General features: G+C 47.7%; 1 protein-coding gene and 1 long non-coding RNA gene across 4 annotated transcripts in view; one reads left to right on the forward strand and one right to left on the reverse strand.

Moving 5' to 3' along the window:
- Positions 1-13,907, forward strand: part of MAPRE2 (microtubule associated protein RP/EB family member 2) — a 137,450-nt gene extending 123,543 nt beyond the window's left edge. For all 3 annotated transcript variants that reach the window (XM_010947189.3, XM_010947188.3, XM_010947187.3), the window contains 3 exons: positions 2,602-2,741; positions 6,776-6,934; positions 13,690-13,907. In XM_010947189.3, coding sequence (XP_010945491.1) covers positions 2,602-2,741; positions 6,776-6,934; positions 13,690-13,764 — 374 coding nt within the window. In that variant the 3' untranslated portion in view covers positions 13,765-13,907. The remainder of the gene's footprint in view (positions 1-2,601; positions 2,742-6,775; positions 6,935-13,689) is intronic.
- The window catches only part of LOC105062800 (uncharacterized), a 64,375-nt gene continuing 40,143 nt past the window's right edge, over positions 519-24,750 (reverse strand). The window contains exons 3-4 of the long non-coding RNA XR_012502048.1: positions 9,538-9,684; positions 519-2,697 (exon numbers count right to left, since the gene is read on the reverse strand). This is a non-coding gene — a long non-coding RNA (uncharacterized LOC105062800). The remainder of the gene's footprint in view (positions 2,698-9,537; positions 9,685-24,750) is intronic.

The following is a 24,750-nucleotide window of genomic DNA, read 5'->3' on the forward strand; positions in this document are numbered from 1 at the left end:
AGCTCCTCGAGCTTTCCCTGGGATCTTTACCCTAGAAAGATGCCTCTCCTAGGAGTTCTCTCCTGAGTTATAAAAACTTACTGTTGAGTGTCTTCTCTGGATCAGGCATTGTGATTGGCCTTGGGAACATAAAATGGCAAACAAATCAGATGCAGCTCCTGCCTCGTCGGAGTTTAAGTCTTAAGGGAGAAGTCGGCATTAAATAAATAACTGTGCCAATCCAATGGGTGGGTGCTGCGAGGAAGGCGCTTGGGTGCTTTGGCCTCCCTGAGCAGCCACGTTTAAACTGAGACCTGAAGGATGTTAGACGTAGTCACTCAGAGGAGGGGAGGAGGCGTTTCTAGCAAAGAGAATACAGCCCAAATCGCACTCCCTGGTCATGTAGTCTGGAACACTGCCTTGTTCCTCAGTGCTGAGTGTGGCCATGGCTGGGCTTTATATATATATGTATTTACACATTCATTTGCTTTATTTTTTCAATTTCATACATAACAGTATTTGTCTTCCGCCTGTGGGCATTCTTTTTTTTTTCTTTCTTTTTTCTTTTTTTTTCTTTTTTCTTTGTTTTTTTCTTTTTTTAACATTTTTATTGATTTATAATCATTTTACAGTGTTGTGTCAAATTCCAGTGCAGAGCACAATGTTTCAGTTATACATGAACATACATACATTCATTGTCACATTTTTTTCTCTGTGAGCCACCACATGTGGGCATTCTTAAATGACTCACTCCCACGATCGTGAGCTCCTGCAGCGGAGGGACGTCCAGGCCGAGGCTCCTACTCAGTAAGTAAGAGGAGCTGGTCCTGGACAGTCTTTGAGCTGCTTTCTGTTAGACTTTGTTTATATTAACATGGGACATATTGCTCATGAAAAGGCCTGAAGTCACATGGTGGCCGCCGTGGGGAAGGCTCTTTGCCAGGTCAGCACGCCCTCGCCCGGCGTCCCCTGCACGTCTCCACGTTGCGCTCTTCACCCTGTTGGGCTCGGCCTGGAGTCAGAGGGCCCGGCCAGCGGGGCACGGACGCAGTGTCCACGAGGGGTTTGTCTGGGCTTCTGCAGAGGTGAGGGATCCTGATCAACTGTAAACTTGGAAATAAACTGTAAAAGCAGAAACCCTGTAACCAGGTTTTACTTGTTTGTTCATGGGTTTATTGAAACATTTGTTCCTTCCCCAGTTACACGTTCAGCCAAGTCGTGTGCTGAGCGCTGAGGTCACACAGCTGAGTGTGACGAGGCCCCTGCCCTTCAGGAGCCTTCTAGAGGAGCGGGGCGGAGGGGGTGGGTTGTGGAGGACCGGGCCAGTGGGACCACCTGCACCAGATGGAGCTGTTCAGAGCACGAGTGCCTGGGCCCCAGTAATGACCCTGAATGTCTAAATGCATGAAGTGTGTAAACTTCATTGCATGGGCCTTGTGGCTTCTGTTCTGGCTGCAGAGGCTGTTCCCTATGTCTGTATCAAGCTCTAGGGAGTGAGAGCCCGTCCCGAGCTGAGCTCCAGGCAGGTGAGTTCAGATCCGACATCAGTGTTTGTTTTGTTTTGTTTTTGCCGATTTCTAGCGTTATTAGGGATGCTGTTGAATAACTTGGTTAAATCCCCAGACTTCCCTGTTGTGAAAGCTTATCTCTTTCCCTTTATAAGTGATTTATAGGGTAATATCTTGACACGTGTGAATATCTTTTTCCTCAAAAACCTCTGTGTTTTAGTCAATAGGTGAACTTTCCTGAATCAGTTATGTGTGTTGCAACAGTGTGACTTTTCTAGTTGTAGCATTTCTTGCGCATTTACTAGCTGTCGGTTTTCCGTAAAGATCTTTAGATTCTGCCTCTCCCCTGCCCATCATCATGAACTAGCTTTGCATTTATTCAGTGCCTTGTAATGCATTACAGCCATTAGTCTTTATGCTATGCAACCAGTCCAAGTGTGGCCAGTTGGGAGCCCCTTCAGTCTGGGCCCTGTGTCCTTTGACATGAATGCTTGAGCACATCCTCCCAGGCCCACCTTGTCCTTTCCCTACCCCACCCTGCAGTCAGCCAGATCTCAAGAAGCCCTTTTATTGCAGAATAACATTTAGAAACTAGGACTTGGGCACCAGGAGTGCCTGTTGTTACAGAGATGTCACGGCTCCTAGAGTCTTTCAGTGGCTAAAACTAGGAAATGTATTAAAAGAGAGGGAAAAAAAGACATTTGTATTGGTGCTTCTCCTGAAGTGTTAGTCTGTTATAACGTCTTGGTTAGAAATTCAGTTACGGTGATGCTCTGAGCTCATCAAAGAACCTTAACTCTTAAAGAAAACTTAAAATCCCTTTGTGTCTGTTACTTTCATCTCTCCAGAGGGAGAAAGGACAACTGCATCAATCTCATGTTACTTGAGGGGGAAAAACCGTGCTCAGAACGCTCAGTAAGTCGTCCGAGATGACGCTATCGTTTTATTGGGCGCAGTCTTTCTAAGTGTATTTGTGCTACTTCTGTGATGGGAAGGGGTTGCTGGCAGTATCTCTTCTGTGTTTTAGTAAATTCTTTTTCTCTACCATTTGCTATATACCTAAAAAGCGCTTTTAACGTTGCCAGTCTTCATGATTTATTCTGGTTGCTTTCAGGTGCGGCCAGATCCAGTCCAGCATCTAAACCAGGATCCACACCTTCTCGTCCCTCATCAGCCAAAAGGGCTTCGTCCAGCAGCTCAGCATCCAAATCTGATAAAGATTTAGAAACGCAGGTCATACAGCTTAACGAACAGGTAACCCGTCCTCCTGGCCCTGTCTCGGGGAGCAGTGACAGGTGTAAGGGGTGAGACGAGCGGGGCCTGGGATGGGGAGGGGAGGGGACGGAACCAGTGGTTTCAGGCAAGTAAAAATGAAAGGGACCGTTGGGGCAAATAAAATCAGGGGCCTATTATGAGTAAAAGATGTTAAGTCACGAATCTCAAAGTTGTACATAAAGACAGAAGGACAGATGACTTAGCCTCAGGTAAATGCAGGTGTGCAGGCCACCCCACCCCGCCACCTCAGTGCCTAGCAGGAGCTCCAGGCTAGACCATGGCCATCTGCCCACTTCTAGCCAGTCTAGATGGTGCTAAAGGCATTAGGGGCTGTCTCCCTCCTTCCTTCCTTTCTTTCAGCAACTCTTGGTTAAGCCTGTCCTATGTGACAGACACTATGTTTGATGCTAATAATACAATGGCAGCAATATAGTGGCACCTTCCCATCCCTGAAAGAACTTCCAGATGGCAGTCACACACCATAGGCTGTTACACAAGCCAAAAAACCAACACTTCCCGCCAGAGCACTGAACCCAGTGATGGGGGATCAGAAAGGCCACACTCACAGAGAACTTTCCTTTTTATCTAGTATTCCTTAGCATTACAGTAAATCTAGCTCTACTGCCTTTGCAGTTTTCAGTGTGAAAGCTTGGGTATGGTTTCTAACTAACAGCAGCGAATTTTGCCTAAGATTATACAGAGTTTAGAAGTAATAAGAAGCCGCCCCTCCTCCCCCTGAGTTGGGAGGAGAGTTTTATCCTGGCCCCTCCCACCCTGGGAGGGCAGCCTTTACATTCCAGGTCCTCAGGCTGTTCCCAGCCACTCACCCGGCCAATCCCAGTGATTAATCTGATTCTTGATGAGCCAGCAAGAGTCTGGGAACAGTTTTTGAGCTAATTGTATATTTGCAAACAAGAATCTGGTCTGAAAGCAAGCAGTTGCTTAACGGGGGTGTTTCTTTACAACCTGGAACACTTTCACGAAAGAAGTAAAACTGTAAGTCATCCGGTGGGTAGGACTTTGATTTAGAAACTGTGGACTGCTCTCATTCCCTGCCGGTTCTCTGCTGGAGCCCTTATACAATTTCCAGTAGTAAGTTCTTCTAAGGAAAAAGGCAGCCTTGGGCCACACGCCTGAGGCTCCCAGCGAGTCAGGGTAGACCTAACGTGCCTCAGGCACGGGTCCAGGGTACTTTGGATTTATAAACCTTTTTTCCTTAGGAACTCAAATTCTTTGGATATCTTCATTATCTCATATTTCTTCATCTTCATCTGCCCCTACCACACCCAGGTTCCCCACCCACCAACCCAAAGCAGAACCACATGGGAACCTTGAGACCCTTCCTGCCCCGCCCTCCCTTACAGCCTTGCCCACCAGCCCCACCTCCTCTCCTTGGGGCTCTAGGCTCCCGTTAGCTCTTGAGTCACACATACAGCCATCCATCCCCTCAGGACCCAGCCCTCTGTGATGCTTCAGCTAAATTGTCCTACAGTCCAGAACAGCACCCTGGAGAAGACTGAAAAGATAGAAGCACATTCCAATGGTCTTCCTCCTTCTGGTTGTAATTCCTTCATGACTTCAACAGCCTCACTCTCCCGGCCGCCCCTGACACATTCACATGGGGGAGGGGGCCTGCACCTCCCTGTGTCCCAGAGGGAAGGTGACGTTAGTGCTTCCTCCCTTCTGTCCCTGAAGCCTGCAGGCGCCCCTCTGAAGCTGGTGGGTAGCCACACGGGCACCACTGTATCGGAACTGAGGACACGAGGACAAGGGTGGGCTGAGTGAAAACGCCCTGGCCCGAGAGTGAATTACAGCCGTAATAGAGAAAGTGACAAGCACTGTAAACGTGAAGAATTCCCATTCACTTGGCCTCATGCCTTTCCTCGGGCAGGCTCCCCTGACGTGCTATGAAAGCACCACTGTGCTAGACAGTTTCAATGACAGAAATTAATCAAAAGACACAGGGGAGGAAAAGACATGACTGAAACAGTTAGGAACTGTTTCTGGGGAGTGGGTCAGCAAGCAGGCGGGGTGGTCACTGCTGCGATCAGGGACCACGGGGTTGGGAGGTGGAGACTGGGCCGTGGTTAGCCCCCGCGGACAGTCTGTGGCTCGGACTGGAAGGCTGCAGTGTGTGGACAGCTGAGCAGTGGGGAATTGGGAGAAGACAACTTGCCCTTGACTTTTCTCAAGGGTCCACCCTCCATATCCCCTCCAGCGCTTAGGCTCTTACTGTGACCTGTGAAGGAGCCCGAAGCATCGGAGTGGGACTGTGAGAAAGGAATCCCATTTGCCAAATGATCTTTCGTCATATGATTTAGCTCCTGTTGGTTTTTACTGGGGAATGTTATAGCTGCGTGTCTATTACCTGACGCGACTAGGACAGCAGCCCAGACTGACTGGGGCTGGGTATTTCTACAGACCCTCAGCTCTTTGTTCAGTGTAAGGCCCACAGCACTGCAGAGGCAGACACACCTGGCTTCTGTGGGTCAGAGCACCTAGAGACCCTTCTTGCCTGATACAGGGGGAGCTGACAGACACCAGACACTTGAACTGCCATGGACTCATCTGCTGTCACCAGCACAGGCTTGAGATGGATTCTGTGGTCAAGTCTGGGGAGGGGGCTCTAGAATAAAGGGAGTTTTCTTTTCTCTGGATTTCAGGCTACTATTCGCCTTCAGTTTTTACAAATATCCGAGCCATAGTATTATCAGAAGTAATACTTAAAAGTTAGCAACTGATCCTCCTTTGCTTTGTAAGCAGTTAAGTGAGGGCATCACTGAGGTTAACTCTGAGGAAGAGCCTTGTCCTTGAGTCTCACCAGATGGATACACGTTTGCTAGGTGCACAAGGAGATGGACACTGTGTGTGCTCAGTACATGTTTGAATGAACCAGTAATGCCACACAAATAACATGTGGAAAGGCCCCAAGTTACTGGAGAGAAGGAAATTTTCTATTCCAAATGTAATTTCTAAAAATTCTGTTAAGGGTGATTTTTAGTATACTGAAAGAGATTTCACCTCACGAGGATCATGAAAGACTTAATTTAAAGATACTCTCTGCATACATATAAATGCTCAAAGGGTTAAAAAAAAAAAAAAAAAACTCAAGGTGTTCTCGGACAGCAGGAAGAGGGGATGGTTTGGGCCTGTGTGCTGCTGCCGTGCCAGTGGGAGCGTGGCAGTCTGGGATCTGAGACCAGATCTGTCCACACGCCTTTCGGTGTTCCTTCGGCCCGGGTGATGGCTCTGTCCGACTCAGCCTCACCCGTCCCTCCCCTCCCTTCACAAGCACCAGCTCTGTAACCACCATGAGGTGCTGCATCACCCCGGGAGGCCCCTGAAGCAGCATCAAGGGAGAAGAAAGGGAGTGAGGGCTGTGTGGTGAGGGACTGGAGCGCCCACATCTCCCCACCTTTCCTGTGATGTACTCGAAGCCAGAACCGGAGGCGTTAATGTGGATCCACTCAGCTGGCTTTTAGTCTTGCCCAGTTTTCCCTGTGCAGCCACGACCCAGTCTCTGAGTAGAAGCATTTGTCTGGTTTGGCTCAGGGACATCTACAAAGGGGTCCAGACCTGAGGACGGCTCTTAATGCAAGTGATGTGAAGAAAGGAGGGTCCTCACAGCACAGCTAAGGGAACCACGGTGCCAGCCTCTCCCCACCCCGCTCCCCCTTCTCATCTCCCCGCCCTGCAGGGGATGAACAAGTTAGGAGAAGATGTGCCCCAGCCCACGTGAGTGGACTCGGAGCCTGGGTGGAACAACCCCTGAGCCTCTGTTACAAACACTCAGCTGCTGAGGGGGGACTTGGGTGCTGCTGACGGTGGACATCTGGCCCAGGCTCCGGCGCCAGCAGCAGCAGCAGCAGCCTGTGTTTCTCCCCAGACTTGCACATCGGTTCTTTTCACGTTTCTGTCTTTCCGTTTCGGGTCTTTCTACACAGGCACGGTTGGTCACTTACTTCTTATGCTGTATTTTTGAGGTTTTCTCTTGCACCTTTGCTCCCCTACAGGTACATTCATTAAAACTTGCCCTTGAAGGCGTGGAAAAGGAAAGGGATTTCTACTTCGGAAAGTTGAGAGAGATTGAGCTACTCTGCCAGGAGCACGGGCAGGAGAACGACGACCTCGTGCAGCGACTAATGGAAGTCCTCTACGCTTCGGAAGAGCACGTAAGTGTGAGCAGAGTCCTCAGCTCTTAGGTTCTAAAGTGATGCTCTTGGTCAAAGCGTGGTGAGGCCGTGCCCTCGGATACCGCCCTGGGAACTGAGTGAGAAGTACAGCTCGGCCAGTGCTTCTGATGTTCCCGGAGGAACGAACATCATTATCCTCGTGGTCCACTGGCCCATGCTTATGGGACTTGCATCCATAAATCTGGGAAGAGATGGGTGGGTGACTGTGGCGGGGGAAGTGGGGGTGGAATTGGGGGACTTTGAGAAAAACAGGTGTACACAGCCAAATCTCCAGTGGTTTGCACCTCCTTGAGCAGTAAGAACATGTGTAAGGATTCTGGCTTCTTCGTGCAAGATCAGACTGTGGTTAAAGGAGAAATGATCCTAGATGCTTTGCTCAGCCCCGTAAGTCCCACAACTGTCTGTTTTTACTTCATAGCTGGTTGTCTTGGTTACTCAGCGCCAGCACAGAGCCACACTGTGGGACAGACTTTTGTTGAAAAATACTTCTCGAAGGCCTCCTTGGTGGGGCTGCCGTGCCCACCGGGGTTGCTACCCAGGCATGACCAGGCTTGAGTGTGCCAAGGGGGGGGACCCAGGAGGTGGCTCCATCTGGGGAGTGGCAGAGGAACAAGTCTCAAGAAGCAAGGGAGGGGGGAGGGGCAGGATAAATGGCAGAGGCAAGGCAGGTCACCCCGGGTCCCCAGACACGGAGGGAGGGCCTGACCGGGCTTCACCCACCAGAGGGCCGCGCCGTGGAAGGTCAGGGAGCACGGGCCAGGCTGCAGGCGGCTCTCCTGCCCGGTGGAGGCTGCTGCAAGGGTGTGGTCTGTGTGACTGGGAGGCCTGCGGGGCATCTGAGGGCTCGTGGTTGAGCGGCATGTGTGTTGGTATTTCCACTGAATGTAACAAGCCTTGAGCAAGTTGGCTTTGAGTCCTTTTCCCACTGAATACCGGGCAGATGTTTGCCCCACGTAAGATTAAAATCCTAGCTCTGAAATCTTCTGAAACTGGAGTTTGGGGACTCTCCACCACCTTTTTCATTTGCCCTGGATACATACATAATTTTAAATCCTCTTTCTTGGTTAGCTCAGACTGTAGATCTTGAAGCCCTGGGAATCCGCCTGGTCAGGTTCTAGAGATGGTCCCAAATACCACTCTCAATATTTTCAGATCGGATGGAAGAAATCAAAGGTTGGTTTGTGGTGTATCTGCACCACCTGAAGTGGCATTTATATGACACTCTGTACGTAGAGAGTGCTTTGTCGTCTGTCACGTGCTACGTGAATCATGGTTCTTCTCTTTGCAAGCCTGTCTGATGAAGGCTAAGTCCGCTGAGGTCGGAGCAGTGCCGTGAACCCGAGTGCACAGGGCTGTGTCCTGTCCAGGACCCGCCCACTCCCGGGAGCAAGGAGGCTTGCAGGACGGAATATTCCCAGCCCTGCGCTGCCAGTGAGAGGAAAAGCCTTCTGATTCTAACCTCAAGCCGGGTCTTGTCCCAGGAAGGGAGTCCTTGTGTGGGAGCACCGTCAGGTGGACTCCAAGTTAAGGGTTGGCAGGGCCACTGAATTCCTGGCGAATGGCAGGTAGGGCTGTGCTTAAACAAGAGCTCCTGCCTCCCGGGTGAGACTGCAGGGTCGTCTCCTAGGATGACTGCTCTCAGCTTCTGCTCTACCGTTTGTATCGCCACCACCCCCAGCACCAGCTTGCTGCGGTCTGGATGCAGAGAGCCATTCTGGCAGTGTAGGGGCGCTTAATGCAGACACCCCAAAAGGAAGTAATACTTCAGAGCATCATCAGTCATTGAGTCATGGGTTTAGCAGGTCCTTTCCTCAGACTCTTGAGATGGGAGACGAGGGGGGAGGGCTTTATGATCATCAGCTCCTTTAATTTCTCTGGAGAATCCTATCAGGTTGACATGGGTATTATCCCATTTTACAGACGAGAGAAATAAGGCAGCAGAGGGGTTAAATAACATTCCCAAGTGAATGAGCAGCAAATTTGCATCTGAACTCCTAGTCCTGAGTTTGTGCCCTTCCCCAAGCCTGAGCCTGTTCCCTGTTTACATGGGGAACATACTAGTAGTAATGGCTAATGTTTGCTGAGCGTTTAGCATGTGCTGGATATTACATTCCTGTTCCAGATACATTTCTCACCACATCCCTTCGTGGTGTGAGTACTGTTACTTATCTCCATTTTATAGATAAAATTACTTGCCCAATAACATGTCCTTAATAAGCTCCATCACTACCTCACTGCCCAGGTTTCTCTAACTCAGAGCCCAAAATCTTAAGGACTGTGTTCCCTGCTTCTCAGTATATTGGGTGCCATGAGGAAGGGAAAAATAAAGGTGGTACCACTTGGGGGTAACTGCAGGATAGACTTTATCTAATTAACAATATTGAGTTGCATGTGTTCTGTGTGAGGATGGATGTAGTCAAATTCCTACCTGGGTCTTCTGATAACTCCCTTCATCTCATTTTGTTGTTTGACACCTTTAAAAGTAAGTGTCCTGCCCTCTGTCTCTGGGCATTCATCTGTTTAATTTGGCATCCTCCAAGAACCTCCATTTTTCTTCTGGCTGGTAGCATCTCAAAACCCACCTTTGTTGTTCTTGCTGGCACCATGCTGATCTCATCAAACAGAAACGTAGCGAGGAGGAGGAGGCAGTGGCGTCACCTCTGGGTGTATGCTAAGGGGTATGCAAAATCCAAGAAGAGATTTAGGGACAGTAACCAGGCAGCTGGAATCTGGAAGAGAAAACAGACTTAACACAATCAACACGTGTGTTAGCAGGACAAATCTACTGCAGTTGCTGCCTTAATTTTTCTAGTTCCAGGATACCTTCCAGTGCAACTCCGTGTCTGGACAACTCTGAAACACATCAGGCTGTGCTGAGTTTTCTATAGTGAATAAGCTGGACTATGCCAAGCGTCCTTGTTTAGAGTGTGACAGTTCCCATTGTCTAAAACTCTGGTTTCTACATCGAGAGAAGGGGAAGACTGCCGTGTGTCTGGACACCGCGGGGCAGCCTCCATCCTCCGCATGCGCGCACACGACCTTCTCACAGGGGTGGACCAGAGAGGCTCCGGAAGAGCTAGCCTACTCTGCTTTCTCTTCTCTTCCTAGAGGTTCAAGGAATCATCCTAGACGCCTTAGAGCCCTCAGGCGTGTGCCTCCCTCCCCGAGCACGAGTCCTGCTTCTGTGGCAGCCTCCCAGCTTGCCCAGGTTCTACCGCTGAGGGAGTGAGCCTTTTACAGGCTTCTCACCGTGCCCAGGGAAGGCATCACTTTACAAAAACATGCTCAGAGGTTGCTATGCCGTTGCACCTACTTCCCAAGCTCTCGGAGCCTCCTCCCCCACCCACCCCCGTGCTTGACCCCGACACTGTCCTGTTTTCAGGTCATTCACACACAAGTGCTGGGTGGATGTGCAGCTATGACGTGCATGGTGTCTGGGGGACAAACGTCAGTACTTTATTCATGATGCCGTGGGTATGACTTCTGTGCACATCTGAGAGGTAGAGATTTCTGGCTGCCTCCCTCCTGGAGGTGGGCGAGGTGCTGAGGAATCAAAGGCTGGACTGAGTGCCTGTTCTTCAGCTAAACCCAGACGGCCCTGGCACTGACACTTCAGGTGGAGGTATTTGCTGGAGAGACCTTCTCCCTCAGTCTTTATATTTTGTGACGGCTGCTCTTTGTTTCTTATAGTCAAACAGTCCTGGAAGGTGTAGAAATCCAGATGAGAGTTTTGAGTGTGGAAGTAAACAGAGGCAGTTCGCTGTGCAATTGTAGAAACCAAAAGGAAGTTTCCAGAGCAGGTGGCCAGCTAGATGTCCCATGCCTCTCTCTAGGATTCTCATCATCTTTTCCATTAATACTTAACTTGGGGCACAGGCGCCCGGACTTGGTCATTGATTAGCCGCTGCTCTGTGGGTCTTGTTGGCTGAGGGACACCTGCTGATAGGCACTTGTTTCCCGAGGTCTTGTCACAGAAGCCACTGTCAAATGACCTTGAGATCCTCCCCTAGTCAACCCACATCTTTCGGATGCCGCCTGTGTTTCTGTCATTGGACGCAGCATCGGGTATATAGAAAGCAGACGCAGTTCCAGCCTTAGAAGAGCTTGCGGCCCCAGTGAGGGACCGACGGGGCCACCAGTAACTGGAATACGTCAGCTTGTGATGCATGCGATAATACAGACAGAAATAAACGTGTGTGGGGAGCACATCAAGACAGCCTGGAGGGACAGGCAAGAGCTTCGCAGAGAAGCTGACATTCGTGTTGGATGTTGAAAGATGGCTAGGAATGTGGACAGTTACAGAGCTGAGACCGGGGGAGCCTTTTTTCAGGCAGAGGAAACAGCAGGACCAGAGCCGGGAGGAGAGAACAGCCCGCGCTCTGCGCTGGTGTGAGCGGTGGGAGCCTGTTACGTGGGAAGGTGGGCGCCACGGGGGCTGGGAGCCTCCCGGGAACCGCTTCTCCCTCCTTTGCCCCTGTTTTCCTCCCGCAGTGGCCTGGAGCCTTCAGTTCTGTCTTCCAACGTGCTCCTCCTCCTAATGATCATCATGAGAATAAGGAGCTCCAGAGCAGTCACTCACAGCTGAACATTTAGGGAGCTGTGATGGACTGATGTGCAAATACTAGAATTCATTAAGTAGGTCTCGGTGTCCCGGTGCATTAGTCACACATTTGGCCTAGACTTCACCTGGCCTCCCCCTGGCATGTGCGTTTGAGTTCTTCGCTCCTGCACGAGGCATAAGAGAAAGATTGTCTGTGCGTGAGGACCTACAGGGCACTGTGGGCTGGCAGCTCTTGGTGGTGACACGTAACAGCTGCCTGGGTTACAGTGTGTCCTGCTGGCCTTTCAGAGTGCCGTAATTTGCACCCCAAGCATTAACAGTCCACTGGTAACCTGGGAAGTTTGCTCGGGTCTCTGAGGTCAGAAGACATTGTGGTTAAGGAATTAAGGAGCAAGGGGTCCTAGTATGATGTGGGCAGAGAGTAGGATTTGGGCCTGCACGTTTCAGAGGTGCAGTTCTGGGTGTGACGGTAGGGTGTGGTCACCACCTGGGGAGAGCTAACATTTATTAAGTAACATGCTTCCTGACACCAGTCTAGTAAGGGGCAGCACTAGATTTGAACCTGCATCTTCAATACAATGTCACTTTCCACTGTGGCCATAGAAAAGATTACTTTTTAAAAATCTTGTTAACTGATTGGAATATATTCTAGAAGTAATCTCATCAAGAAACAACACTCACAGCTCACTTATGTTATGTGCCAAACACTGTTCCAGGTACTTCACTGTTTTAACTCAGAGTCCTCTGTTGAATTATTCAGTGATTCCACTGATTCACTGATCAGTGACACTCACTGAAAATTGTTAAATGGACACAGAAGTACCCATTCTATCCCCCATTTTACAGCTGAGAAAACTGAGGTGCAGAGCAGTTAAGTTACATATGCCGCTTGTAAGTAATGGAGCTGGGGTATGAACTCTAGGTCCATGCTTATAACCTTGACCCTATACTGCCTCTCAGAAGACAAGTGGCCCGCAACCTTGGCTGACTGACTGGTAGTCTCGGTCGTGCATTCTTGCACCCAGTCTGAGGTCTCGCTCTGGATACACATGCACTGAGTTGTACGGGACACGAGGTAGGACACAGAGGATGAGGCCACACAGTTGGAGACAGACAAGATTGTAAGTCAGAGCTGCACAGCAAGGAAGAAGCAGAGTGCTGCAGGAGAAGGGAAAGGGAGAATCCTTGGGTCTGGGGTGATGATCCTGCCGTATTTGAGTTAGACCTTGACAGGTGCGTCCTAGGCTAAAGAGAATGGGGCCAGACAGGAGTGGGCGTGCAAAGTGCGAGAAGACACGGCGCATCTGTAGGTCCAGCGTACACTCCCAACTGCATCACAAAAGCACCGTGCATTCTGGAGTGAGCAGTCGCCGTACTGACTAGCCACCCTCTCTCTGCTTGGGTACTAAAGTATTTTTGTGAGATCCAGAAATTAAAGAACGCGCAGCAGTGGCTGGCCAGGGTGGGTGTTCCCCGGAGTTGGTGTTCGTGATGTGCTTCCCTGGGTTATAGGCAAATGAGTAAATAGGTCATTTGGAGCCAAGCAGAGGAACACCTCAACCATCAGAAAGTAAGCAAAGAAGGCCTTACGTACTCAAAATCGAAGTCCCGAAGTCCTTGAGCTCCCGTGTTGAAGCCAGCTGCTGGGGGCAGCCTGGAAATGGGGTTATTGTCCTTTGCTTAGCTGACCGCTCTAACGAGCTGCTTCTCTGCATCAGTGAGTAACAGCTTATGGCAAAGGGTCTACTTCAAGTAGACGTGTACCAGGTGAGGACAGCGGGGCAGGAAACAGGAAGCCATGGGTCACACCGCAGGGCCTGGGTCACAGCAGGCTCGCTCGTGGCTGTCATGAAGCTCTGGAGTCCTTACGTTTGGTTTGCTGTTTTACAGAGGGTGGGAAAGTATGGAACATGTTCTGTGAGATGTCCTTCCAAAATGGCTAGAAGGAAAACGCAGTGCATAGAGCCTGCTGGCTGTGCTCTAGAATGAGCTGCTCTTTGCTGGAGCGGGGAAGCGAAGGCATGCCTGTGTGCGCCTCGGCAAGGCACTCGCGTGACTAAACCCACGCTCTCCACAGCCTGGAGATGTGGTGCTGTGCAGGGACGGGGGGGGGGGGGACACTGCAGGGCCTCCAGCAGTAGACTGAGCTGAAACCTCTCCCCCTGCCCCGCAGGAGGGCCACCCGGAGGAGCCCGAGGCAGAGGAACAAGTCCACGAACAGCAGCCCCAGCAGCAGGAAGAGTACTGAACCGTCTCGGCAGCTCTCCACACCTCCGTTTGGGTGGGAACTTCTCTTCTGGAGAATTGGAACACGTGTGGCCTCGAGCTCATCAGAAACCAGTTGTTCCCCGTCTGCCGTTACATCAACGCACCGGCGCCCGTGCCAGCCACTGCGCTTGGTCCCCCTTTCTTTGCCAAGACACACTAGCAGCGCCATGGGGCGGCCTCCCTGAGACATCACGGGGTCACATACCTTCAACTTCACCACTTGGCTGCTTGAGATTGGTTCTGTTCTTTGCATTTCTTTCCAGAATAACTCCCCCCACCCCCCACCCCCCTCCTTTTTATCCTGGTGTGAAACAATGGTAATTTGATATATGGTATTTATATTGGCATTTCTCAACCCAGTGTCACTAGATATCACACACATTTGTGGTGCTTTGATGTTTGCAAGTCTAACCTCTGAACATAAATTTGGTCAAATAATAAATTGGAACAAAGGGAAAGAGATACTTGATATGAAAGCCATAATGACAGTGACTTGTTTCATGGGGAAAAACACACAGTCAGTTTCTCCCTCTACTCACAAACTAAAGGGGGAAAAGAAAGGAATCTAAAGTAGGACTTCAGGGCTCAGCAGTGGTCATACATCAGCACGTTAGACAACCACACGGTATGTTGTTAGTTTTGAAAGACATTCACTCAAGGAAAACACCATCTCAACTTGGCCCTCTAACTGCTTGCCACCTCCTACACACACAGGTTCTCATGCTGTTTTCTTTCTCAGGGTCCTCTTTGGTGGGCAGCCAATCTCCCCAAAAGCTGTCATCTGTTGTCTGCAGTCAGAGGGGGTCTGCAGGGGTACAGGTCCTCCTGCCTCCTTGTGTGGGTTTCAGCCCCAGTCCTGTCATCCACGTGAGGGAATTCCTACTAAAGATTGACTTCAGGGTTTGCAGACCTTACAAATAGGATCATCAGCCCAAGGGAGACTCCTGGTTCTGAAGTCTGGTGTTGACACTGGAATGACAGCACAGAAAAATCTGACTCCCAATGCCGTCTGGAGTTAAGGAATTTCCCCTCTTTAATACCGTGGACCTCCTTGTCACTGACCTGTGCTAAACCGTGGCAATTCATAAACAGAGGAAACATTAATGAATTAAAAGCATTCCTTATTTTTTTAACTAATATTTGCACATTTTCTTAGCATCTTTCTAAATCTTTGCCTTTTTCCCCCTTTGACAGATCATTCTTTTCACTTGGTTTCTAACTTTAGGTTTTCTTTCACTTGTTATTTGACTTAGCAGGTGCAGCAAAAAACAATAAACAAGTGTGCCCACCCCACTCTCTTGACTGAAAAGCTTAAAATAAATTTCTGAATTATGTATCATAAAGCTTTGACATTTCTTTATTAACTGATGAAATACTAATTCTAAATTCTAGCATGGAAGCTTTCCACCAAAAGAAGTCTTCTCAGAATGAATCATTTTGCGGCAAAGTGGTATTTATTGAGTTACATGTGAAAAAGATCGCTTGTATTTTTGAGGTTATTACAAGACACTGTGCAGAATTGGACAGAGGTTCCGTGGTGTTTGGTTTCCCTTTCTTCTCTCTCCTGCTTACTCTGCGCTACAGCGGCAGCTCGTTCCTCTCAGGCTGGAAAGCCTGGCTCTCGGCCTTGACGTCCTCCCACACCTGGTTACAGGGAGTGGTTGTGCTATATACGCAGCATCGTGCTTGACGGCACGTTCCCCCCAGGCCTGTTGCACAAAACTGGGTTTCCTTCTTCTCAGATAGCTCTTGTAAAGAGGCACAGTAAGTAATTCCTTGCAGGTGACACTTCAGTGGTTCCCAGGATGTTCTCTGCTTGCCCTGGTCAGGTCAGAGCACCCGGTGCCAGGTGGCTCACCACCCAGACTCCCATCATGTGGGTGCACGTGATTACTGTGTAACGTGCATAAGCCTCACCAGCGACACTCAGCCCCTCCGTTCCTCCCCAGATCTCCAACTTTCTCGGCTATAAACCTACTGGCCAGATATCTTGCAAAGATAACTTTCCCCAATCGTCATACTTCCTTCTCCTTCCCGGAGTCTTGGGGCAGACCATTTATTTAGAGAAGAGCTATCTATTTCTTTCCCTGTCCCTATCTGAAATATCTTCCACTGTGTGCATCACATGGGACATCACTGATGCTCTGGGGAGTCTTTGACAGCTATGTTTCTTAGTCCCGTTGAGCTGTACCCCAGCTTCTGTGCAGACCATCTCTCATCTCCCAGGGCCGCTCCATTCTCCCTGGTGGCTGTACCCGATCATTCGCTCATCTCAGCTTCCAGGGCACGCCTTCCTCCGTGGCCCCACGTCCGAGAAGCATCCCTTGCTGTGTGCTCTGCTCCTCCCTCTCCGAAGCCAGACTTGGTCCTTAGTCTCCCCTTCCCACCCGCTGCGACTGGTTATAGCACTCACACTGCTCCTATCAGGTAGGAAGTGATTGAAGCAGGGGGTAAAGAGAGCCCGTTGTCTTTCTGAGCAGAAAAGCAGAAAAAGAAAAGACAAAAGACACACCCTGACCCAAGAGAAGTAAACTCCAGAAGGGAACCATGAACTCCTCCCTTCCCTGGTGAGTATTTCCATTATTCCGTTAAGGTTTAATATGCATTCAAATTACTTTTACTAAATAGTACACCATAAAGCTTTTGTTATATATTAAATGTAAACTGAAAGGAATGTAAACATATGTATTGTTAATTATAAATATAGATAAGTAATGACATAATAGATGAAAAAGTCTTATCCAGATGTATCACATTCATTTTACATTACCCACCTACTGTCGCATGGTAGAATAGTTTTTTGTCTCTGAATATGTGAATAACTTGACTTGCGTTTATCTTTTTACATATTTAATAAAAAAAAAGTATATGTTGAAATCGGCCTGGATCTATAGATTCTTACATTTTTATGCTAACAGTTTCCTCTTGAGTGAGCTTGTGTCTATGAACAGGCTATTACGTGGATTCACACATCGGTCCCACATTTTATTAAGAATTACACAGTGGTGGGGGAGTCTTTTTATTGATGGCAAATGTTTTAACGGGAATTACAGGTTAGTATCTGATGTCAAATGCAGCAGCTGTAATACCTTTTAAAAACTCTACATAACTTTCTTTTTATCAAAAATAAATAAGAATAAACCATTCCCTTAGGAAACATTCCGCTTGCAAGCAAACAAAGGCCTCGCTCCTGCAGGTCTGCCTGCACCATCTGGACAAGACAAGGGCGGGACGAATAGGAAACTGGGAGACGCAGACAGATGTTGTGAAGTGAAGCTTTGTGGCAAAATGACCTATGACTGGCAGAGGCTCTTTGATTAAGTGTATTTCCCCCTCTGGTTTGCTGACTTGAACTAACAGTGAGGTTTACAGACACACATGGAATACAAACCTTAAAGGAATAGCTGAAGGAAAGCAAGGTATGAGAAGTGGCCCAGCACCCACCTGCAGGTCCTGCAGACCAAGTGATGTCAGTCTGGAAGACTGCCCCGGGGCCTGCGGGCTACTGAGGTTCAGCCAGTCGTCCCCTTTCACCCCGAGGGCTGCCAGCCTTCCTGAACCTGCTTACAAGCACCACCTAGAGGCCAGTTTTGTTTCTATATTGACCTTTGGCAACAGTTTTCCATTCACTTGCCTTTAGGCCCTTTTCTTTTAAAAGCAGAGACGCAGGAAAACAACAGCCACTCCCTGGGATGGGCACGCGTGTGTTTCCACTTAACTCACCAAGCCTAGGCTTTTAAACACGACCTTATACACAGACATTTGTGCACAAGCGTCAAGAATACACGTGATTCATCTTACTTAAAAGGCACACGGGTGGGCTCTAAACACACCACAAACGGTTCAGAAGGGGTGAAATAACATGTTGACTCCATTTTATTCAATCTGAGATCATCTATAAAAATGTGAGATGTCCCTACTGGTATTATGGGTAGGCCCACGAGTCCAGAGGGAAGGGTTGGAAAAGATCACGTACTTACAACTAAATTCGAGTTACAAGATGCCAGTTCTCTAAAATTAAACACACAACTTCATTGCTGACTGGTCTCATTTTCTTAGTCCTCCTCTTAACTGCTAGAACACAGCCACTGTGAACCCCCAACTTCTGAGCACGAACACAGTGATGCCAACCAGCACCAGTAAGAGCAGAGCGCCTCCCTGGATGTCTAACAACTCGTTTTGCTGAACTGGGAGCTCATAAGAGACATTCGTCTTTCATCGGAAGAGCTCTGGCTTTACTGCTTAACAGAAGGCAAAGCTTAAAATCCACCGAGCCCTGGAGGACCCTCGGGTGGGCCCAGGACTTCAGATCACAAGGCTGCCCGGGCAGACCCCTCCCTCAAGCTCTGGCCTGGACCCCACGCGGTGTATCGGTAGGACTCACACACAAGATGCATTTGCTGAGGCCTTGCCTCCTCCCGTGCTGGGTTTAGGGCTGTAACAAAACTGGAAGGCGCAGCTGGAGCTAAGTTGCTGAATGCCTTTTTCTCTCTTTCCACTGACAGAGAATGTTGAACTTTTTAGCTTCCTAAGTTTTAACTTCTTGAAACAGGTTTCTTGTGGCATTTTGTAACTATTTTATCAAGACGGTATAAATTGCTTTCAAAGGGCAATAGCATATTAATGTACCTTTGAATTCATAATCTTCATTAGAAACTAGTCCAGTACCTAAGTATATTCTTTTTCAGAAAATTTTGAAAAGTTAAGTACACATTTCTTTCTGTGTAGCAAACATCCCTCATATTTTTACACAATGGTATTCCTTTTGGTCTTGAAGGTTACCTGTATATTATAACTTTAACATTTTTTAAGATACATTTGTCTTATTCACTAAAATGTTTTGGTCAAATCTGACAATTTAAATGAGCCTTTAGAAATTAGAGAAGAAATTTTTAAAAAGGTGTATATGTTCAAATGTTGACTCAACTGTCTCTCCAAGAGAAATAGAGGGAAAAATCACCTAACACAGCCTCTAAATGTAAAACATAACATCCAAGAAAGCTGCTAATACTACCTCAGAAATACTCAAACTTTTAAGCTAAAAAAGAGCAGGGGGTAGGAAAGAGTGTTTTTTCCTCCTCCAATTTAATTCTTTTCAAAGCTGAGCACCAACCAGGGGCACAAGGCAGCAGTCAGTAGTGACTTCGTACTCCTAAAATATCACATCACTAGCCCTCAGTTACTCGGAAGAAAGAGGCATTCTGCACCATACCCGCCTCAGTCCAAAAAAAGCAAACTGAAGCAGTTTACATAGTTTTGAAGCAGTATCTTACATATAAGTGAGGAAACCAGCACTAAGGGGAAGTAGGAAGGAGGGGACGATGAAGCTGGCGGTATGTCAGTAGCCTCACAAATACTCTAAGGTCTTCTAGACTTTACTAGGACCCAGGGGCAAAAATTACCTCTGAGCTTCCTTATTGCCAATAGAGAGGAAGTAATCACTACTCAGTGTAAATTGCCCATAAGCTGAACACAATTCAGTTGCTCAGGGGTACAGATACTTAGGGCAGAGAGATATTTCCTCTTAAGAAATTAAAAGATCACAGCAAATACAGTACCAGTCTAACTGGCCCGTTCCTATTAGTCATAATGCCAAGACACAGCACAGTAAAAACTCATCTACCAGGAACCAAAACTGTCTGCATGGAAAGAGCTCCTGGGGCTCGGGGCTTCACCCCAGGACAGAGCAGAATATCCAGAGGAACACTGAGACACTGCTCCCCGCAGTGTAGGCCGAGGGAGACACTGAAGGACAGGGCAGAGTGTGACCTCCTGTGACCTGACCGGTACTAAAGGGCAGCTCTGGGACCAAATGTTACTGATCAAGACCCAGTTCCCTTCCTAACAGCACATGTGGGTGTGGGGAGCTCTCAAGCTGCAGGCTGAGGAGCCTGGCCAGGACACGTGTCTAAAGAGGAGGCCACCCCACCCCTCGTGTAGATGGGAGGAGACCCGTGGGCAGGGTCACGGTTTTCCCTGGAAGCACTGTAAGATCTGACTTGTGAGTTTCTGTTTTTTTAATTATCCTTGGCAATTTACTGATAGGACAATTTTCAGTGTAGATTATAAATTTGAAACTGTTGGCAGTTACACACTCCCATAACCCTCCAAGTCATCTTGGAGATAGGAAATACACTGTCTGTCAGTGGACCAAGTCCAACCATAAGTCTGCAGGGAAAAGGGGGATAATATTTTAATAAAAATCTTAACTGTATCTATAAAACGCTTTACAGGTTGCAAAATAGTTTCACCAGTAACCAAGTAGAGGAAAAAGAGAGTAAGTTTGAAAATGCTCTGACCTGGAGTCAAATCCCAGCCACACCACTTCTAGCTGTGATTTTAAGCAAACTGCACGTCGTTTCTTGGCCTCCATTTCCTCATCTGAATATGCAGATTAAACCTCCCCGGCAAAGTTGTTCTGAAGAATAAACAACATGTATAAAGTACCTTACACATAGTAGATACTTAATAAATAGTACCTAGCATTACTAATTTTGGTTTTGCTAGCCCCGAGAGGGAGGTAATGTAGAAATTATGCTACCACTGCCCTGGGACTAGACATTTCCATGCTGCCCACGGCTCCCATCACCCCTGCAGGAACAGCCCAACAGCAATACGTTATTCCACGGAATCCTGCCCCCTCCCAGACACAGCTGATGGTCCAGACTCCAGGTCCCCCAGGAGCAGTCAATCTGTGGTTTGCCAGTGACCACACATCCTATGAGCTAGGCAAGTCAGAGAGTCCCCTGCCCTCCCCTCCCCCTCAGTTGTATTAAAGACTGAGGACCTTAGCCGTGAGAACGAGAGTTTAAAAGGCTGTACAGTGAAGGGAGCCCAGGGGAAGAATCATGCCAACCGATGTTATACGTAAGCAGTTGCTCCGAAACAGAAAGAAGATGGGAGGAGCGAAAGAAGAAAGCAGACACTCAGGAAAGAACCAAGGACCATTAGCTAAAGTCCACAAATATCTGCTTCCTCGAATCCAGAACCACCCACCAGGTTTGTTTTTTTTTTTTTTTCCCGAAATCTGGTTAGTCAGTTTTATTGATGTCACATGTATGTGTAATCTTAAATCAGAGGTAACTTAAATGAATTTCTCCCTTGCAGCCTAAGCCACTCTCATGAAGGGAGGCTCTTGAGAGGGAATAACTTGCAAGACTTTGGTCTTTAAGCCAGGACCACCTGTGCGCAGCCATGATGGAAACACCCAGTGGCCCCAGAGCCGCTGAAGAGGCGGCAAAGGACGAATGGTGGGTAACCGGGACTCACAGACTTTCACCGTCTTCAGACGACCCTGTTCATGGGACTATTTCCTGCTCCATCAAAAGAGAATTCTAAGAAATCCTGTAATTCAGGGCTCTAAAGACATTAAGGGTAATGAAGCAAAGATTAAAAGATCTGTTCTGGTTACTTAACAAAATATTTAGATCTGGAATAGATCTTGGCTTGCTGTGAGGTACAAATAATAAAAATCAAAGTATCCGAGTTTTGTGTTAAAAAAAAAAAAAAAAGGAATTGCTATGACTACCACAACTCGGCCTCCACCGAAAATATAAATAGGAATCAGAATGAGAAAATTATAGTGAAATGTGACGTTTTCTGATTTGGAAACCATTTCAACTAGTACTATTATTTAATGTTTTGCTCATTTGGCTCTGATACGAGAACACGAAAACATTCCTACAGCTCAATAGCTTCTTTGTATTACGAATTAAAATGAGCAGACCATCATTTACATCTTAGTGGAGTTAAGATATGAAACTGGAAGCCAAGACTATCTAATGACTTACTCCACTACAGTGCCCCTGTCCCCTTCACCGTCAACTTCTGATATTTACAGGCCCACACCAAAATTCAAGAGGAGACGTGCATTAAAAGCATTCTGTTGCAAGCCAAATAGTAAAAGCAGATAACAGGAAATGTGGCCTCAATACATCTTCAGCTGCCAGATTGTAAAGATTCAAACCAGTTGTAAAGGACCAAAGTTTCCTACATCTTCTCCAGCATTTTCTTTTAACCATGACACTTCCTGAGACCTGCTACGAGGTTTGCTATGTATTTGACTGGTGAGGGAGGTCCAGCAAGGAACGGTCAGATTTCCCCAGCTTCTCTTGGGATAACTTAGTCCCTTTCCAAAGCTCACTCTCCCGAAACCAGAATAGTCAGATCTGCAAGTCTAGGGCTCCTCAGCATTCAAAGTTAGGGTATCCAGTGATTTGATCTTTGCACAGTGCATGTGCCTTAAGGCATGTTCACTGCCAAGTAAGTCAGCTGGTTACATGTCGCTCTCCAATTAGCTGGTTGTCAGACCAGGGCCCTGGTAGCGTTCTGCCTCCCGCCTGCCCCTGTAACCTCACAGCCTTGATCTGGTGTCCTCAGATACCCTGCTGGAGCCTCATGCCTCTCTCTCTCTGGCTTGCTCCTTCATCTAGTCTGGTACCCTACTCGAACTTTGGTCTGGACGCTGTCATTCAATCTCCTAAGACTCTGTGCCGTGCAGCCCAAGTGCCGGGCCAGCCCTGCCCTTCCTCTGAACCTTCCTCTCCAGCTCTAGGAATCCCAGTCTGTTGCAACTCCAAGCCACTTGCCTGGCAAGTGGAATAGTTCGGACACAGATCAGCTTTAACTATAGGCGTTCTCCAGTAGCGCTGAGCTTCCTGTCATGTCACCTGAGTTCAGCATCTTCCCAAAGAGAAGGAAAGTGAGTCACTGATTCAGTGTGTCTGACAAAAATAGTCACAGACATGGGGGTCCTTGTGATGCTGCTGCTGACCTCTGAATTAACCAAACAAATTAAAATCTGTCATTCATACTGTGATAAATTAATTAAAAATTAGAGCATAAGCATCACATGATTCAGAGTGTATTTTGCCAAATCCTTCATAAGTAAACTTATATAACAATTTGTAATCATTAGCAGGTATAAATGTCAAAAAACTTAAGTCGCATGATTTAAATGCAAGTTCCTTGCCTCCAGGAACTTTAGTTTTGAGAATCTTCTATATGCAAACCCATATAAACTCCAAGTCTTTTTATAGGATCATCAAATATGAGAAGGGCATCCTGAAATTATTTTTGCCATCCCCAGCACCTGAAGGCCTGAAGCTCTCTTTCCAAAAGACAGGCAGTTACTAAATGTGCAGTGTATACACTGGCTGGATTTGTCAGAGCAAGCTTGGTTCAAGAACTCACACCTCCACTTTGGAAGCGCCTCTGCCAGGGAAACAACACAAGGGAGGCCTCAAGATTCTACAGACACACTGGGGAAGACAACACGGGACGTGAAGATAAGCAGTCTGGTCGCCTGGTTGATACATCACATGGAGTAAGGCCACCCATAGAGTAAGGAGGGAGAGCAAGGCAGGAGACAGCAAACAGAGCAAAGCTTTCCAAAAGCAATCTTTCTTTGGGGTTTTCTCCACATATGCCCTATAAAGACAAGCAAACAGATACCCACTGGAAGACTTTCTGGTCATCACAGAAACCCTTGGACTCCTAATATGCTCTCACCTTTGCCACACAGAGGTATCTGAGCCAAACAGCACCCTTTGAGAACATCAAGACCCTTGCTGTTGAGCACACCCTGGCTTCCCTTCCACCTCTCATCTCCTAGCAACCACTGAACGGGGGGCAGGCCAGAAATGCAGACGACAAAGGATGCGCTACCTCTCAGCTACTTTGCTGCGCCTTGTCCTCGCTGACGCCCCAGGCCCTGCTGGGGACAGTGGTCCCTCTCATGAAAGATGTCTCTCTGGATGTAAGACCCGCATCACGCAGAATTTCACAAAGTCCAGGGTCTTTTTCCAAAGAATCTAAGAAGTTTGAAACTCTGCAACACAGCCAATGAGCTTTCACAACGGAGTTTCAAACCCAAAACAATCCGAACCAACAACTCTGTCCTCTTGCCTATCTAGTGCCTTCTAGTTCACCTTTTTTAAACATACATGGAGATGTCACGCAGAGTCTACGAAAAGCAAGGAACACATGGCAGGATCTGGAGGAGGAAACAGACATTTATAAATGAAGATTTGTTATGATTCCACAATGATGATGATAAAGTGTACCAGAGAGATAACAATAGAAATATTTTACTGTCTTATTAGAAAATAATATAGTTCTTGACCAGATGCACCAAATTGCATTCTGCCACAGTAGTGGTTTTGCTATAATTAGTTTTGTTATTATAGTCATATATATATATATATTTAGTACCAGCTAACACAGGTTGTTTGGGGTTTTTTAAAACCAGATGCCCTGGGTGGGCTGAGTATAGCTCAGTTACAGAGCATATGCTTAGCATGTGCAAGGTCCTAGGTTCAATCCCTAGTACCTCCATTTAAAAAAAATTAAATTAAATTATAAAGAAATAACAAAAATTAAAAAAAAAAAAAGATGCCCAGCATTTCTAATAAACACATGATAGAAACTTTAAATTTCAAAGAAAATGTCAATGCCAAAACAAAAAATGATTTTAAATGTTCCTCCCAGAGTGCTGACTGATGCTACACACCATGGCCAAGTGTGCACATGCAATTACTAGCTGGCTCACTAGTACACAATGGACCAGGTGTACACATGACTCCAGACTGTTCATTTAATCACCAAGCTCTTCAGATATTGTCAGTCCCAAAAGGGCTGCATCACATGCACTGATCAAAGCACCCGGAAGTGAAAAGGGGACGTGGAAATCATCAGGACCAACTGCTCCTTCAGTGTATGAATCTCTTTATAAGACCCCAGCCATGTAGACCCCATGCCAGAGTCAGGCCTGCATCCCAGGAGAGGCCGCCATCCCACCTTTGGACAGCTCTAACTGCTTCCTGATTGGTTGTAACCATCAGAGCAAACAAATCTGTGACTGGTCTGGGGACAGGTCTGTGCTTATTTTCCTCTGTTAACACAAGTCAGCAAGAAAGCCTGTAACTGAGTGCATCGAAAGAGGGTACAAACATAATTGTGACACGTG

The sequence above is a fragment of the Camelus bactrianus genome, chromosome 24, assembly GCF_048773025.1.
Source record: "Camelus bactrianus isolate YW-2024 breed Bactrian camel chromosome 24, ASM4877302v1, whole genome shotgun sequence".
NCBI lineage: Eukaryota > Metazoa > Chordata > Mammalia > Artiodactyla > Camelidae > Camelus > Camelus bactrianus.